This window comes from Malus domestica, chromosome 12 (assembly GCF_042453785.1).
Source record: "Malus domestica chromosome 12, GDT2T_hap1".
NCBI lineage: Eukaryota > Viridiplantae > Streptophyta > Magnoliopsida > Rosales > Rosaceae > Malus > Malus domestica.
The window spans coordinates 23,927,811-23,942,478 of record NC_091672.1 but is presented as its reverse complement, the minus strand read 5'-3'; the positions used below and the strand labels follow the sequence as shown (position 1 = coordinate 23,942,478).

General features: G+C 38.6%; 4 protein-coding genes across 14 annotated transcripts; all 4 read left to right on the top strand.

The window, feature by feature from the left end:
- Positions 1–2,806: 2,806 nt before the first annotated feature.
- LOC139187433 (PHD finger-like domain-containing protein 5A) lies at positions 2,807–4,313 on the top strand. 2 transcript variants are annotated; one of them, XM_070809466.1, is made up of 2 exons: positions 2,807–2,949; positions 3,663–4,313. In XM_070809466.1, exon 2 carries the CDS (start codon positions 3,667–3,669, stop codon positions 4,012–4,014), a length of 348 nt encoding a protein of 115 aa, XP_070665567.1. In that variant the 5' UTR covers positions 2,807–2,949; positions 3,663–3,666; the 3' UTR covers positions 4,015–4,313. The 2 variants fall into 2 exon arrangements, with proteins under 2 accessions (XP_070665567.1, XP_070665568.1); XM_070809467.1 differs by having other exon boundaries at positions 2,807–2,954; positions 3,663–4,039.
- A 379-nt stretch (positions 4,314–4,692) lies between these two features.
- On the top strand, positions 4,693–5,738 carry LOC103414614 (phosphoinositide phosphatase SAC8-like). The gene is made up of 4 exons (XM_070809469.1): positions 4,693–5,069; positions 5,219–5,346; positions 5,414–5,500; positions 5,696–5,738. The coding sequence occupies exons 1-3, from the start codon at positions 4,946–4,948 to the stop codon at positions 5,486–5,488; spliced, it is 327 nt and encodes a 108-aa protein (XP_070665570.1). The 5' UTR covers positions 4,693–4,945; the 3' UTR covers positions 5,489–5,500; positions 5,696–5,738.
- Positions 5,739–6,695: 957 nt separating this feature from the next.
- LOC114822887 (phosphoinositide phosphatase SAC8-like) lies at positions 6,696–8,637 on the top strand. 10 transcript variants are annotated; one of them, XR_011573864.1, is made up of 7 exons: positions 6,696–6,752; positions 6,855–6,961; positions 7,581–7,667; positions 7,776–7,853; positions 8,144–8,228; positions 8,394–8,484; positions 8,592–8,637. XR_011573864.1 is itself a non-coding variant. In XM_070809461.1 (7 exons), the coding sequence occupies exons 2-6, from the start codon at positions 6,863–6,865 to the stop codon at positions 8,479–8,481; spliced, it is 420 nt and encodes a 139-aa protein (XP_070665562.1). In that variant the 5' UTR covers positions 6,696–6,752; positions 6,855–6,862; the 3' UTR covers positions 8,482–8,484; positions 8,592–8,637. The 10 variants fall into 10 exon arrangements, 5 of the variants coding, with proteins under 5 accessions (XP_070665562.1, XP_070665564.1, XP_070665563.1 ...); XR_011573862.1 differs by having other exon boundaries at positions 8,144–8,274; positions 8,391–8,484; XR_011573860.1 differs by having other exon boundaries at positions 8,144–8,297.
- A 584-nt stretch (positions 8,638–9,221) lies between these two features.
- Positions 9,222–14,226, top strand: LOC139187423 (probable LRR receptor-like serine/threonine-protein kinase At3g47570). Its single transcript, XM_070809429.1, has 4 exons — positions 9,222–9,275; positions 9,381–9,456; positions 10,836–13,457; positions 13,658–14,226. Exons 3-4 carry the CDS (start codon positions 10,853–10,855, stop codon positions 14,077–14,079), a joined length of 3,027 nt encoding a protein of 1,008 aa, XP_070665530.1. The 5' UTR covers positions 9,222–9,275; positions 9,381–9,456; positions 10,836–10,852; the 3' UTR covers positions 14,080–14,226.
- The last annotated feature ends 442 nt before the right edge of the window (positions 14,227–14,668 follow it).

The window sequence follows — 14,668 nt, the reverse complement described above, 5'->3', positions numbered from 1 at the left end:
TGGAACCACAACGATAGCACATATCGTCATTCATTGTGGCAGGTGCTTTGCCCTTTATTCTTGAAGTTCGGGGCCTTAGGAGCGAGGTTTGGGCGCTTCTGGGCTTTGTTTCCTCCCTTGGATGGGCCTTGGCTCTGTTGACCTTGGTGGGATGGCTTCTGGCCACCCTTACCACGCCTCTTTTGGCGTTTTGGGTGCTGATTAGTGCTATAATGTGCTTCAGGCACAGCAGTAGCCCCAGTAGGTCGAGCTTGATGATTCTTCATCAACAGCTGGTTCTGCTTTTCAGCAAGAAGTAAAACAGAGATCAAATCCGAGAACTTAGTGAACTTCTGAGCTCTATATTGTTGCTGCAGGACAATATTAGAAGCAGAGAAGGTCGAGTAGGTCTTCTCCAGGAGATCCTCTTCAGTCAAAGTTTCATTGCAAAACTTGAGAAGTGATCGGATTCGACAAACTTCAGAATTATATTCATTCACAGACTTAAAGTCTTGGAAGCGCAAATGCTGCCAGTCGTGTCTTGCTTCAGGCAAGAATATGTCCTTTTGGTGATCGAAACGATCAGCCAAAGCGACCCATAATGCACGTGGATCCTCCTCAGCAAGGTACTCAGTTTGTAGGGCGTCATGGATATGTCTTCGGATGAAGATCATAGCAGTGGCTTTTTCAGCCTCGCCAACAGGTTTATCTGTTGCTTCTTCAATAGCAGGACGCAAGTTCTTTGCAGTGAGGTGGAGCTTCACATCTTGAACCCACTTGAGGTAGTTCCTTCCAGAAACCTCCAAAGCGGTGAAGTCGAGTTTGTTCAAGTTCGACATGTTCCTATCACAAAATTAGATGGACAAGATGTGGTTAGTGTAATGGAGAAAAATCAATCCATTCACATAGGAGTAGAACATACAGGTTCTAATAGACATGTATTGGTTGAATTTTGCATGAAAAACTTCGGGTTTTCATGGGTGATATGTTTAAGTGAAAACTTCGGGTTTTCTAACAAGGCATGTGTATAAGAAACTTCGGGTTTCAAAGTAATTATGAACTTCAGGTTCATATATTCCTGCAGGCAAACACAAATATATATGCAAACAAATATGCAAAGAATATATGCAGAAATATTGTATAATGATAAGTGAATTAATTTATTTTTGGTCTTCGGGGCCAAATTAAAGTGTGGGTGAAAATATAAAAACCCATATTATTTAAAAAAAATTAAATAATAAAATCTCGGGGCCTAAAAATATAGGCCGAGTACCCCCGGGTGTAGGCTGCAGGCCCACGGGGTGAGAAAGGAATGGGCTGCTGTGTGCAGCCCTAAAAAAATTTCTCTTTTTTTCGGTATGGGCCGCTGCAGGCGAGCCCAGGAAAAATAAAAAAAAAACAAATTGTTTCCTTTGTGGGCTGGGCCGCTGCAAGCGAGCCCAGCAAAAAAAATTGTTTTTTTCTTTTGTTACACGGGCCGAGAGACAGAGCCCGAGTAGGGTTCGGGAAAGAGACCCAAAAGAAATCCCAGCCGTGCTGGGTGTGCGATGCCGAAGAAGAAAGCCGGAGTTCGTGGACGGCGCCATGGCAGGCGGTGTGTCCAGGGTCGAGCAAGCCATGGTTCGTCGAAGAACCAGGTGTTTGTCGACGAAGAAGAGATCTCGACGTCGATGGAAGAAAAAAAAAAACCGAATGAATTCAATTGAATTCGAGTGAAGACCCATGAAATTCTTCTGGAATTTCTAGAAATCGTTGGTGAAAACGATGGGTGGTGTCCAAGTTTGCACGACTGCAGGTCGTGTTGTGTCGGAAAATTGACGGCGAGGACCTAGGCTTCAGGCCGTAGGTCGGGACAAGGTGCTTCAAACGCACCGTTTCGGTTCAAGGCTTGCGGCCTGGGTTCTCGGTTTGGGTTGGGCCATCGCAGGCTGCGGGCCTGGTGGCTTGCGGCCTTGCATGGTGCAAAGGCACGGGTTCGACTAGAACCCTAATTCCCCAATCGCAAATTTTTTTTTTTTCAATTCAAATATATTACATGTATAATTTTAATGAATCACATATTTACGTTGATGCATATGCAAATAATAGTTTCAATGCATGTACAGATGTAGGATTCAATTCATGACAAATATCAAATTCACATAATTGTAGTAATTTTGATTATGAAGCATACGCAATTTACGTAGAATCTAAAATACGTAAAACGTAAAGTTGGGTCATGCATCATGGTGAATGTTCATGCTATCAGGGCTTGCAAAATATCGAGTTAAAAGCCGTTGTTTGGAAAGAACCTGATTGCGTGATGATATGGATGAACTGGTTTGATGCAGAAAAAATTTCCAACGTCAGATTCCTAAGCGCAGCGGTAGGAGCGTGCTGATAACGTGTTGTGGTCTATTTTATCTGACAAAGGGACTAGGGCCGGCGGCAGAGAGAGAGAGGAGAGAGATGTGTGTTTGTAGAATTGTAGGGGAATGTGTGTGTTGTTATCCCTCCTACATTGTGCCTTTATTTATAGTAGTAAAGGGAGAGAAGATATTTCTTCTCCTCCAAGTAATACAAGTTGTAATAGGAAAGGATAACTAGAATCAAATCTTATCTAGGATTTACACAATCATACTTAAACTAGGAATGTTTACAACAGTTGGATGATTTTTTTAAAAACAAATGATATTATCGATAGAGAAGTGGGCTAAGTCTCGCATCAAATTAGTAATAATGTGGTTTAAATTCGTTTTTTGCAAAACATAAGAAATCTCTACTTACAACTGATGTTGAATACTATTAAACTATAATACTAAGCGACAATTTTCAATTGAAACTTAAAAAGCAGACAAAAAGGAAAGAAAAAAAAAAAATACATTACCCCTATCCGATTCTCTCTCAGTCAGCCGAGCCCAACTCCCCCAACCGCGCCGATCCCCTCTTACAGTAGCATCCCTTCATCCGAGTCCTCTCCAGCTATCTTCGGTAAGGTTTGCTCTCTTCGCTTCTCGTTCTTCCTCTCTTGTTTTCGCATATGTAGAAAACTGCTGCTGTATTTTTATTATTTCCATCTAAAATTCAAATTTCTAGCCGAATGCGCATTCGATTACCTGTTTTAGGGTTCCTGTTCTGTTCAATTTATTAATCGTTTCATCTATTTACACAGCATGTTTAATTCCCAGAATTTGTTTTCTGTGATGGGAATTAGGCAAACATCGGAAGCACCCAGAACTTGAAAGAGTAATTAGAAATTAAAAAATTTGGATTTTTTGGGTTTTTTTTGGTATTTGAGTTATGGGGCAATGAACTGCTTTGCATTGGTGAATTGGTGTGACAAAAGTAAACCACTTTTATTATTTTTGTGCATAGTTGTAAAAGAGTTTGCAAATACTCGTAGCTGATCGATAAGTTGCATGATTTGGGAATATAAACACCCTGCAATTTGGCATGAAATTGTTAAAAAGGTATGCAGATTTGCAAATTGGGTTAGTCTCGAAACTTTTGAATGTGCATTAGCGTTATCATTGGATGCAGGAGCATCTGAGGGGCACTCGAAAGCTAAGTCGGCTGCCAGCCAGCTAGGCTAGGGTTCTAGTTAATTTGGGGATTCGAGTTTTTATCATTTGGATTCTGTTTCTACTGTGATTTGGCCCTATTTGATCCTCTGGACAGAAGCTTATTTTACCCTGTTGTTGCAGGAACATGGCGAAGCATCATCCTGACCTGATTATGTGCCAAAAGCAACCTGGAATAGCTATTGGAAGGTTGTGTGAAAAATGCGACGGTGAAAAATGCGACGGTAAGTGTGTAATTTGTGACTCTTATGTGCGTCCTTGCACACTTGTTCGGGTTTGCGATGAGTGCAACTATGGATCTTTCCAGGGAAGGTGTATTATTTGTGGAGGGGTTGGAATTTCTGATGCTTATTACTGCAAAGAGTGTACTCAGCAGAAGAAAGATAGAGATGGGTGCCCAAAAATTGTGAATCTAGGAAGTGCCAAAACAGATCTGTTCTATGAACGGAAAAAGTATGGTTTCAAGAAAAGATGATCATTAGCAGGTCAAGTTTCACTTAGATTCTGGAAATCATTTTGTTTTGTTCTTCATTGAGGCTTAGCAAATATTCCAATCAGGTATTTTTCTTAGAAAACTTGCTTGTTACTGCTTGTATGTTTGACTGTTGTATTTTCTCGTTTGATATGTTTCCAACCTACTCTAATTCTGTGGCTAATCAAGCAATTTATGACTTGAGTAATTCTCACTCGTAATCTTTGTATGTGGCATGCATCTCAGGATGTTTGAACTCCTGAGTGCGTATTATATTTATGTTAAATTTAATACTTAGTAAATAGTTGATTCATTGTATGGCCTAACCCAGCCACCCTTCCCTTAGTAGATTATCCCATTCGCTTAAATGCAGAATATTGTTGTATCAAAAAGTTCTTTCAGCACCCTCCCTTAGAGTAGATTATCCCCTCCGTTTAGACGTGGAATATAATTGTTTAAAAAAATAGTCTTTTATGCAACGAAAATGCTACCTCAAGTTAATTGTACAATGTCATGTGGAAGAATAATATGGTAACCACTTTTGAACTCAATAGTGGTCAGTTTACTTACCAAGAATGAGAATGCAAAGTGTGGGTATAATTCTCACTCTTGACATCATGCGTTTACTAAAATGCAAGGAATAAAAAGGTAATGGAATCCCTTGTTAAACAAATGTGTTCCGTTTATAATTTCAACCATGTATCAGTACAAATAGAGACTTGCTTATTCCGTACCTGAACAATGTCACTTATATATCACTTTCATATCATTATCATATACGCAAAGTAAGCAAGCATGCCCTAAATTACAACTACAACAAGAGTTTTCTATCAATCGAAATAGTCCAGTCCAAGTCAAACCACAACTCACAAGTAAAGAATCCATCCTTCACACTTTTTTTGTACTTAGCCATTTAAGATTTAACCCAAAAACGATGACTTGGCTTCACACAATCCCTCCACTTGGCAGCCTCGAGACGTGTTGCCCCATCATCCGGGCAGCCCCAAACAAAACCTCGACGATATACGGAGTGGCGGGAATGATCAGATTGCTTACAGGTAAGAACATTGCTTGCTTTTACTTGCTTTGGAGTATTTCGAAACGAAAATGTGTAGCTTTTTTCCGTTGTATTGTATAGATCTGTGGATTGAATGGCTATATTTCCAGGGAATGGTGTTTGTTTGCTGAATTGATGTGTTTGGTGCAGGAAATTATGTTCTTGTAATAACTTCGCGGACGGAAGTTGGGACTTATCTCGGCTTCCCTGTTTATCGAGTGATCTCGATGAGGTTTCTGTCCTGTAGTGAGGGTATGAAGAATTCAACTGCTCAGGAGGTAAGGGTTTTGATTCTTTTGATTCGTTAGTGAATTTCAGTGTGACTTGGGATGTTTTGAATTTCAGTGCTCAGGCGTACTTCATGGTTCTGTTGAAAACAGTCCAATCAACTCCGGGGCTGTACTTCTCGTACGAGACTGATATAACACTAAAGTAAATTCTTATGCCTAGCACTCAGCCAAAGTTAAAATTTTTTGTATCTGTTAGGGTGCCTTTTAAGTACATTCCACTGTTTTCATAGCTGTTGTGTGATTACTGTTCAAAACCTTATCATGTCAATTTATGTATCTATTCGATAAAGTGTTGTATTTGTTTATTTAATCATATATAATTGATCATTTCTACCAGCTTTCAAAGAAGATATAAGTTAGTGGAAGGATGGATGGACAAACCAATATGGAAGCAGGTTAGTTGGAAATTTGGAATATTGGGTTTATCGGGACCTCATTAGTTCTTAAAAGTGATTCATGTTATATACATCAGGTGCATATAAGCATATATGTTGTCCACGCGTTTAGTTTACTTTACTAGGCATCCTCAACTCTTTCCAAGTCAGAGGGTTAATAGGGAAAGAAAGGAAAGCCGCCCTAAGGATTTGCCTACTTCTGCGTTTTTGTGCACTATACTTATCTTTTGTTCTCAAGGTGAAAGTATCAGCTCAATAAATATGCCTTCTCAGTTCATATCCTTGAAGACATGTCATCCTTTGTGCAATTTTTTGGTTGTCAAGTGATTTTCCCTTCCCCTTTATCCAAAGGATTTTTTTGTCAGCACTAGAAGAAGAGAAAGCATGAATATCGAGTTAACTAACACACCATATCATATGGATGTTTATGAGTCTTTTCTCTTAATGCCATTTTAGCTCCTATCAAATGATTACTTTACACATTACGATCTATGACTAGTAATTGCTTGGTAGTTTTTAACATTATTTGTGTTTTCAGGCTGACCCTCGATTTGTTTGGAATAGAAATCTTTTGGACAAACTTATCGAGTTTAAGGTTAGACTTTCCATCTTCGAGGTCATAATTAGTTAAACAATTTGAACAGCATTTCCAGAAGTCGTCAAATCTTCGCGCACAAATTTTATTGCTAATGCTCATTAATTTTCTCATGGCAGCTTGATGGGTTCATTATTCCTATAATACAAGGAAATATCCTGAATTTACTGATTTCTTATGTGTATATCCTCCTCCCTCCCTCCCTCTTAAGATTGAGATTCAGAGTTTAGGAGAGTAATATGTTATGGTGTTCCTTAACCTATATTTAAGCTTTCAGAGTTTAGGAGAGTAATATGTTATGGTGTTCCTTAACCTATATTTAAGCTTCCAGACTGCACAGCTAAAGCTAAGGGGCTAATCTGCCACACTTACGATAGTCTCAAGGAGGTGTACCCGGCGTCTAGGTACAATCTTCTAGAGATGATTGATTCTTGTAATCACTTTTGTGTCTGTATCTGCATGTTTTGAAGAATTTAAACATGAAACACTGTAATGTGGTCCCGTAGGGACAAGAATGTGGAGAAGAGGAGCCAACCTTGATGGAGATGTTGCTAATTTTATTGAAACTGAGCGGTTGGTGGAGATTGAAGGTTTCCAGTCCCCATTATTGCAGGTAATTCTCATATGAAGGTTCAGAAAAGAAATGTGTGCTGAGGTGTTATTGTATTGGAATATTTTTAGTTACTATTATGTTTCTTTGCCTAAATAGGACATTAGCTTATATCATGGTGTCATTGTACACATGATCAACTAAGTTGGCCGGGGATTAAACATTTGAGAAAAGTATATTCTGTTGAGAATGAATCCCATATTGATGGGAGGAGAGAACTTGCATGAGCTTATAAGTAAATTGGGCTAATCCCCATATTGCCAATTGGTTTTATGGTGGAACCTGAACTTTCTTCACATTCTGCACTCCTTGTTGATGTGAGAAATATCATAATTGTAGAACTTTGTCATTCTTTTCTGAGGTTGATGGACTGCCCCTCACATAGATGAAACTTTTGTACAGTTTAGCAAGGATAGATTGGTTTTGCCAACTTTTATATATTTAGAAAACTTTTCCAATACTATACTTTCTAAATATGCAGACACTGTTTCACTATTAACCCTTAAGACTGATAGAAGATTGGAAGTTTTGTCGTAATTTAATACGAGAAGATTTATTTGTCTCTTCTTTTTTTTTTTTTTCTGAATAAAACCCTCCATAATATTTTTGATATGTTTTTCAGATTCGAGGTTCAATTCGGCTTCTTTGGGAGCAAATTGTTGACTTGAGATATAAACCACAACTTAGAATTATTACTCATGAGCAGACGGTAATTTGTTGCCAGAGATGCAAATTCATCCCTTTTTACTCTTTTCTTGGCTTCATGGTACAGTTCCCTTGTTTGAGTTGTGTTCTGAATTTTCCCATCCACTTACAGTCAAATGTTGTGGAGTGCCATTTTTTTAATCTTTCGCAAAGATATGGAGAGACAATGGCAGTAGACCTAACTGATCAAGTATGGGTTTTCTTTTCTTTTACATTTTACTTTGAATTTAACAATCCTTGCACACTGATCCACCTTTACGTTAAGCTGAAAAGTTTGCAATTTTTTCCTTCAAATTGTGTTTGTACGACACGCTCACCTTTTTGTGGCTTTGGGATTTGCTAAATAAGCAATGATGTCTATAATTCTTCCCAGCTGACTGCTTGTGCTACACAAGTTTTAATGTTTTTTTAATTGTATGCAAAGTATATGCTGTATCATAAATTTCCAGTTATAATTTTTCCATTTATTGTTATTTGTAGCATGGCGATGAAGGTCAACTAAGCACGGCATTTTCTGCTGAAATGCAAAATCTACCAAACGTGAGGTGACAATTTGCATACTTATGTATGCAACCATGTTGGCTCCCAACTGAATCATTTTCCGACTTCAAGTAGATTCCTTTTTTTTTTCGAGGTTGCTTATAATGAAGTCAGTTCTATTGGTTGGCATTGGGAACAATGTCAGAAATGAGATTTTGTTCTCAATTTACTGCTTGTGTTTTTGTAGCAGATACGTTTCATTTGACTTTCATCATGTATGTGGTAACTCAAACTTTGAAAACCTAAAGGTTCTATACGAGCATCTCAGAGCAATTTGAAAGGCAAGGGTAATGAAAGCGTAATATCTGATTGAATTAAGTATGCCAAAATGAAGGTATACTGGCTATGTGTAATACTTTTTTTAATCAAAACTGTTCCAGTTGAGCAGATTATTCCCCGTAGATGCGAAAGGCAATATACTGGAGGAGCAGAAAGGGATTGTCAGATCAAACTGCATTGATTGCCTAGATAGAACAAATGTTACTCAGGTTTCTAAGAAAATTACCTAGTGTGATTGATCTTAATAATTTGGGCTAATATGATATACCATATGCCATAGCATGAGTAAACTGAGATTTGACATTAAATTGTTTACTGCTTCTTTATTTTGTAGAGTTACTTGGCCCAGAAGTCTCTAGATGCACAGTTGCAGAGGACTGGAGTGCTGGATTCTTTTGAAAACATTTCTATGTTTGCTGAAGACTATCAAACATTTAGAGCGTGTATGGAAATTTTCATGTCTTGTATCCTATCTTTCATAAATGATCAAACGATGTCTATAATAAATTGTTGTACTCACTCTCAATTTAGTGTGGGCGGAGCAAGGTGACGAGATAAGCCTCGAGTATGCAGGGACGTATGCCCTGAAAGGGGACCTGGTTAGGTAAATTCAACCGTCTAGTGTGACTTGAATCTTGGACAATATATTTGTATATCCTTTTTTTTTTTTAATCATATTCTGGATCCATATTACCGCAGATATGGGAAGCAGACATTTGGAGGAATAATTAAAGATGGGATGAGTGCTCTTTCAAGATATTTTTTGAATAACTTTCAGGATGGCATTCGGCAGGTAATCTGTCTCTCTTTCGCAAATATAGAGTATTGCTCATCTGCATGAAAGCAAGTGACTTCCATTTATATATACCTGCTTAAAATTAGTTTCAAATTTGTTCAGGATCCCTATGGATCTTATCAGTGGCCGCTATACAGTTAGAAGGGATATTTCACCATCCCGGGCTGAATCTTTTTCTGTAAGTACAATGAATCTTTTAAAGAAATTGAAGTGCCTGAATTCCTTGTCTGGTTTTATACATCCCTTTGTTATCAGTTATACAGATCCCGGGTAGGATAATTAAATCTTGGTTCATCTTCTTGGAACCTCAATATTTTAGTTCATGATGGTTTGGGGAGTACCCTTGATGCAGTGCATAAAGAGTTTATTCAACGGGGCTTTTGGTATTTTGGTGTTTGGCCATTCAGTTAATTATTAAATTGAGATTCATGTATCTTAGGCTGTGACTTAATGTTTTGTATAAATTTTGATGCATTTTAAGTTGTGTTTTAAATTAAGTGGCTAGGTGGAACAATTGTCATTTAATATGCTTCGGACATGGTACACTCCTTTAGAGATTGTGTGAGATCACTAATTCAAGGGGCCACGTTGTTTACGATAGCATGGGTGTGTTTTGATAATCTTATGCAATCCAAATAAAAAGAAATCGCTCTGAATTTACTCCAAATATTCTAACATGATTTCAACTGGACGAAACACTTACAATGCCCTTTTGTATTTACTGACTAGAAATATTCTAACATGATGCTGGTTAAACTCATCTCTTCTCAATCGTTGTTAACTTTGCAAACCCTGACTAGAAATAAATATATAAAAGCAGTACGAGAAAATCTGTCCTATCGCCAGTTGTTCTCTCGTGTAAAACCTAGTTCTATGCTAACTTTGATTGAAAACTTTCTAGGGGGATGACAAGGATCAGACTGTTAGGTGGCTAAACCGAACTGAAGCTGTGGACTAAGTCGGTCTGACTCTTCCGTTCCTTCTACGCTGTGGACTAAGTCGGTCCGACTCGTCCGTTCCTTCTACGCTGTGGACTAAGTCCGTCTGACTCTTCCGTTCCTTCTACGCTGTGGACTAAGTTGGTCTATCTTAATTTCTGTGGTCATCCAATCTCAAGTGTTTTTTCTTACTGAAGGCTGTCACTCTCTGCTTTCTGCCAGTACAGAAACATTGACAGCTATCAAAGTAAAAGACAAGTATAGCTGTTGAAAACCAAGGCAGCTATAGACAAAACATGCCACCAATTTCGGCCACTTTATTTTGATTTGAACTTCCAACAGTTCCAACAGATTTCTTAATTTCTGTTGACTTAACTACTAAGTTGGTATATCAAAATTTCTGAGGCCATCCAATCTCAAGTGTTTTTTCTTATATGTGCTAAGATTTCTTCTCTTTTGTACTTTTGTGCAAATTAAACTTTGGTTTTCTGGGTTTCCATTTGTCTTCGAACAATGATGGAGCATTCACGTACTATTCGTAATCCGGTTTTGTTGAAATTCCTGCATGGCTTCTTTCTCTTGGTCTTATGCATGATGAGCACATCTTCGGAATCTGCAGCATTTCCCAGCCCTACCATGCTTGGAAACGAATCTGATCGCTTGGCTTTGCTAGACTTCAAGAAAAGAATAACTGAAGATCCTCTCAGTGTCATGAGCTCGTGGAATCATTCCATCCACTTCTGCAGTTGGGTAGGCATTGCATGCCACCGTGCCACCCAAAGAGTCTTGATTCTGGACCTGGAAGATAAACAACTGGTAGGCTCCATTCCACCTTCCATTGGAAATCTCACTCGTCTAATTGAAATAAGCTTGGGAATCAACGAGTTTCATGGTGAAATCCCTCAAGAATTGGGTCGACTACGTACCCTGGAAAGTCTCAACCTGTCTTTCAATTCTTTAGGTGGGAAAATTCCGACTAATATGTCCCACTGTACTCAACTAAGAGTTTTCGATCTTCTTTCCAATAAGATTATTGGGTCGATTCCACGCCAACTCAGTTCATGGTTGAGTTTGACTCTTCTAAAACTTGGAGGAAATGATCTCAGTGGAACCATCCCAGGTTGGATAGGAAACTTTTCTTCTTTGAGAGGTCTTGGTCTTGCTCACAACAATTTTCAAGGAAGCATACCAAATGAGCTCGGGCATATAACAACCTTGCAGATATTCCTCGTTGGGGGCAATAATTTGTCTGGTATGCTCCCTTCTTCAATTTATAATATTTCTTCCATATACATGTTCGGTGTTCAAATAAACCAATTACATGGAGAGCTACCACCAAATCTCGGCATCATGCTTCCTAATCTCGAAGTATTTTTATGTGATATAAACAATTTCACAGGAAATATTCCTGTATCATTGTCAAATGCTTCTAGACTTCAGAGGATTGATTTTTCTACAAATGGCTTCACGGGGACAGTCCCTGGAGAAAGTCTCGGAAGCTTGCGAAGCTTAATTTCGCTAAACTTTGGAGAAAATCGACTGGGAAATGGAAAACTTGGTGATTTGAGTTTTCTCAATTTCTTGGCTAATTGTACTAGTCTTAAAAAATTGGGTCTTGGCTATAATCATTTTGGGGGAGAAATCCCGAGATCCATAGCCAACCTTTCGACCCAACTACAAGTTCTTTATCTAGGGGTTAATTTGTTACATGGAAGCCTCCCAAACGGCATTGGAAATCTTATAAACCTTGCCGATCTAGATATGACTTATACCTATTTGGCGGGTGTTGTCCCCGAAGAAATTGGGAAGCTCAAGAAGATGAAGAGACTAGCTTTGAATGCTAACAAATTTTCCGGGCCAATTCCATCTTCCCTTGGTAATATAACTTCATTGACAGAGCTCTACATGGACGGAAATAGTTTTGAGGGAAGTATACCTCCAAGTCTTGGAAACTGCAAAAACCTGTTGAAACTTTTACTTAATAATAACAATCTAACGGGCAGCATACCTAAAAAGCTTATGGAGATTTCAACCCTTTCAGGTCGTTTAGACCTATCTGGAAATTATTTGACTGGTTCATTGCCAAGTGAAGTGGGTGATTTGGTGCATCTCACAGTGCTAAATGTATCAAACAACAAGTTATCAGGGGAAATCCCCAGCACCATCGGCCGTTGTACCAGTTTGGGGGGCTTGTACTTGGACGACAACAAATTTGAAGGAACAATTCCTCAGTCTCTTAAAGATTTAAAGGGCTTGGAAGAACTTGACATTTCAAGCAATAACTTATCTGGGCAGATTCCTGAATTCATAAGCAAGCTTCGAGCACTTAAGTATCTCAATCTTTCGCATAATGATTTTGAAGGCGAGTTGCCTAAAGAAGGAATTTTTTCAAATGTCAGTGGTGTCTCAGTTCTGGGAAATCATAGGCTATGTGGTGGTATCCCAGAATTACATCAACCTGCATGCCCCAAAAATAAACACCATTCATCTCGAGGACTACTTTCCCCAAAAGTAGTCATCCCTATATCTTGTGCACTTGCATTCATAATTGCTCTATCATGCTTCTTCGGTGCTCGTTCAATGCTAAAAAAGTCAAGAGATGAACTTGTAACTTCACGTTCTTATAAGGATTGGAAATTAGGTGTTTCCTACTCACAGCTTGTTGCTTCGACTAACGGTTTCTCTGTGGATAATTTGATTGGTTCGGGAAGTTTTGGTTCTGTTTTTAAAGGGGTAATTCCTAGCGATGGAACGGTAGTTGCTGTTAAGGTATTAAACCTTCAACAACAAGGAGCGTCTAAGAGTTTCAATGATGAATGCAAAGCTTTAAGAAGTGTCAGGCACCGAAATCTTCTCAAGATCATAACTGCATGCTCAAGCATTGATAATCATGGTAGAGACTTCAAAAGTCTAGTCTTCGAGTTCATGCGAAATGGAAGTCTTGACTCGTGGTTGCATCCTAGAGACGAGGAGCAACCTCCAAGTAAGAGATTGAATTTTATGCAAAGATTGAACATAGCCATTGATGTTGCTTCTGCGTTAGATTATCTCCACAACCATTGTGAAACGTCCATTGTTCATTGTGATCTAAAGCCGAGCAATGTACTTCTTGATGAAGACATGGTAGCGCATGTTGGGGACTTTGGTTTAGCAAGGTTCCTCTTGGAAGCATCAAATGATCATTCCCTCAGTCAAACAATGTCATCGCAACTAAAGGGTTCTATAGGTTACATTCCTCCAGGTATGAGATTCCATCATTCTAATTTCATTTTTCAATTCTTATTAACTTATTACTAAAAACCAACTAATTAAATTCTATTTATTAAAGATACACTATTGACTCTTTTTCCTGGAAACAAGTAACATTAATCTGAAATAAGATATCAATTTTAATAGTCAATTGCATGTGACATCTTATCGTTTATATGTATGTCACTGCAGAGTACGGCATGGGAGGCCAAGTTTCCATACTGGGAGATGTTTATAGCTACGGGATACTCTTGCTAGAAATGTTCACAGGAAAAACACCTACTGATGACATGTTCATTGAAGGTCTAAGCATTTACAAATTCGCAGCCATGGCTTTGCCTGACCATGTCATGGATGTTGTTGACCCTTCATTGCTCCTCGACCTTGAAGTTGATGGTAGTGTTAACGATGACAGATACGAAAGGACTGCGCTGCCCAGACGTAACAATCACAGAGTGGTGAAAGCAAAAAAGGTAGAGGAATGCTTGTTTGATGTGATGCAGATAGGACTCTCCTGCTGTGCAGTATCACCAAAAGAGCGGATGCTTTTGAATATGGTTGTCGGAAAAATGAGTGCAATTAGAGACTCGTACCTCAAAGTTCAAGAAGGCTAAAGAAGGACAAAGATATGCTGCTTGTGGTTTTTCTTTTCTTGTTTTTCTTTACTTTTCCTGCCATTGCTTTGAACCTTACCTGTTTTATGTCAGTTGTTGTTTTAAACAAACGAAGTTTTCATTTATATGACTTGAAGCTTTCAAATTCTTATTTGTGTGGAGCTATTTGTAATTGTCTTGGTTATGTCAATCCTGTTTAGAATATGATAAACTCAATGCTTAAGCAGTTTAGGACATTTCAGTCTCATATTTCTTCCCATATGGTTGCATGTGCTACAAAAGTTTTGTTGGAAATTTTTTTTTTTGTAGCATGTGGGTTATGGTTGTGACGAAGGATGAAAGATTGCTTCAAGGCACTTATAAATATGTTGCCTTTCATACTCTATTTGCCCCGACATACAATGTGCAAAAGGGATATGCGAATAAGCCATGTGGATACAGTTAAGCCCAACGTTACGCCTATTGTTTGTCAAAGTATTGCACTTCTTAGCCATTTAACAACTTCCCCCCACTTGCACCAATGCAAACATTGCCTGTTTAGAAAGACATCCCTCCCCCGAGGGTTTAACCTCCCCACCACCACCCCCAA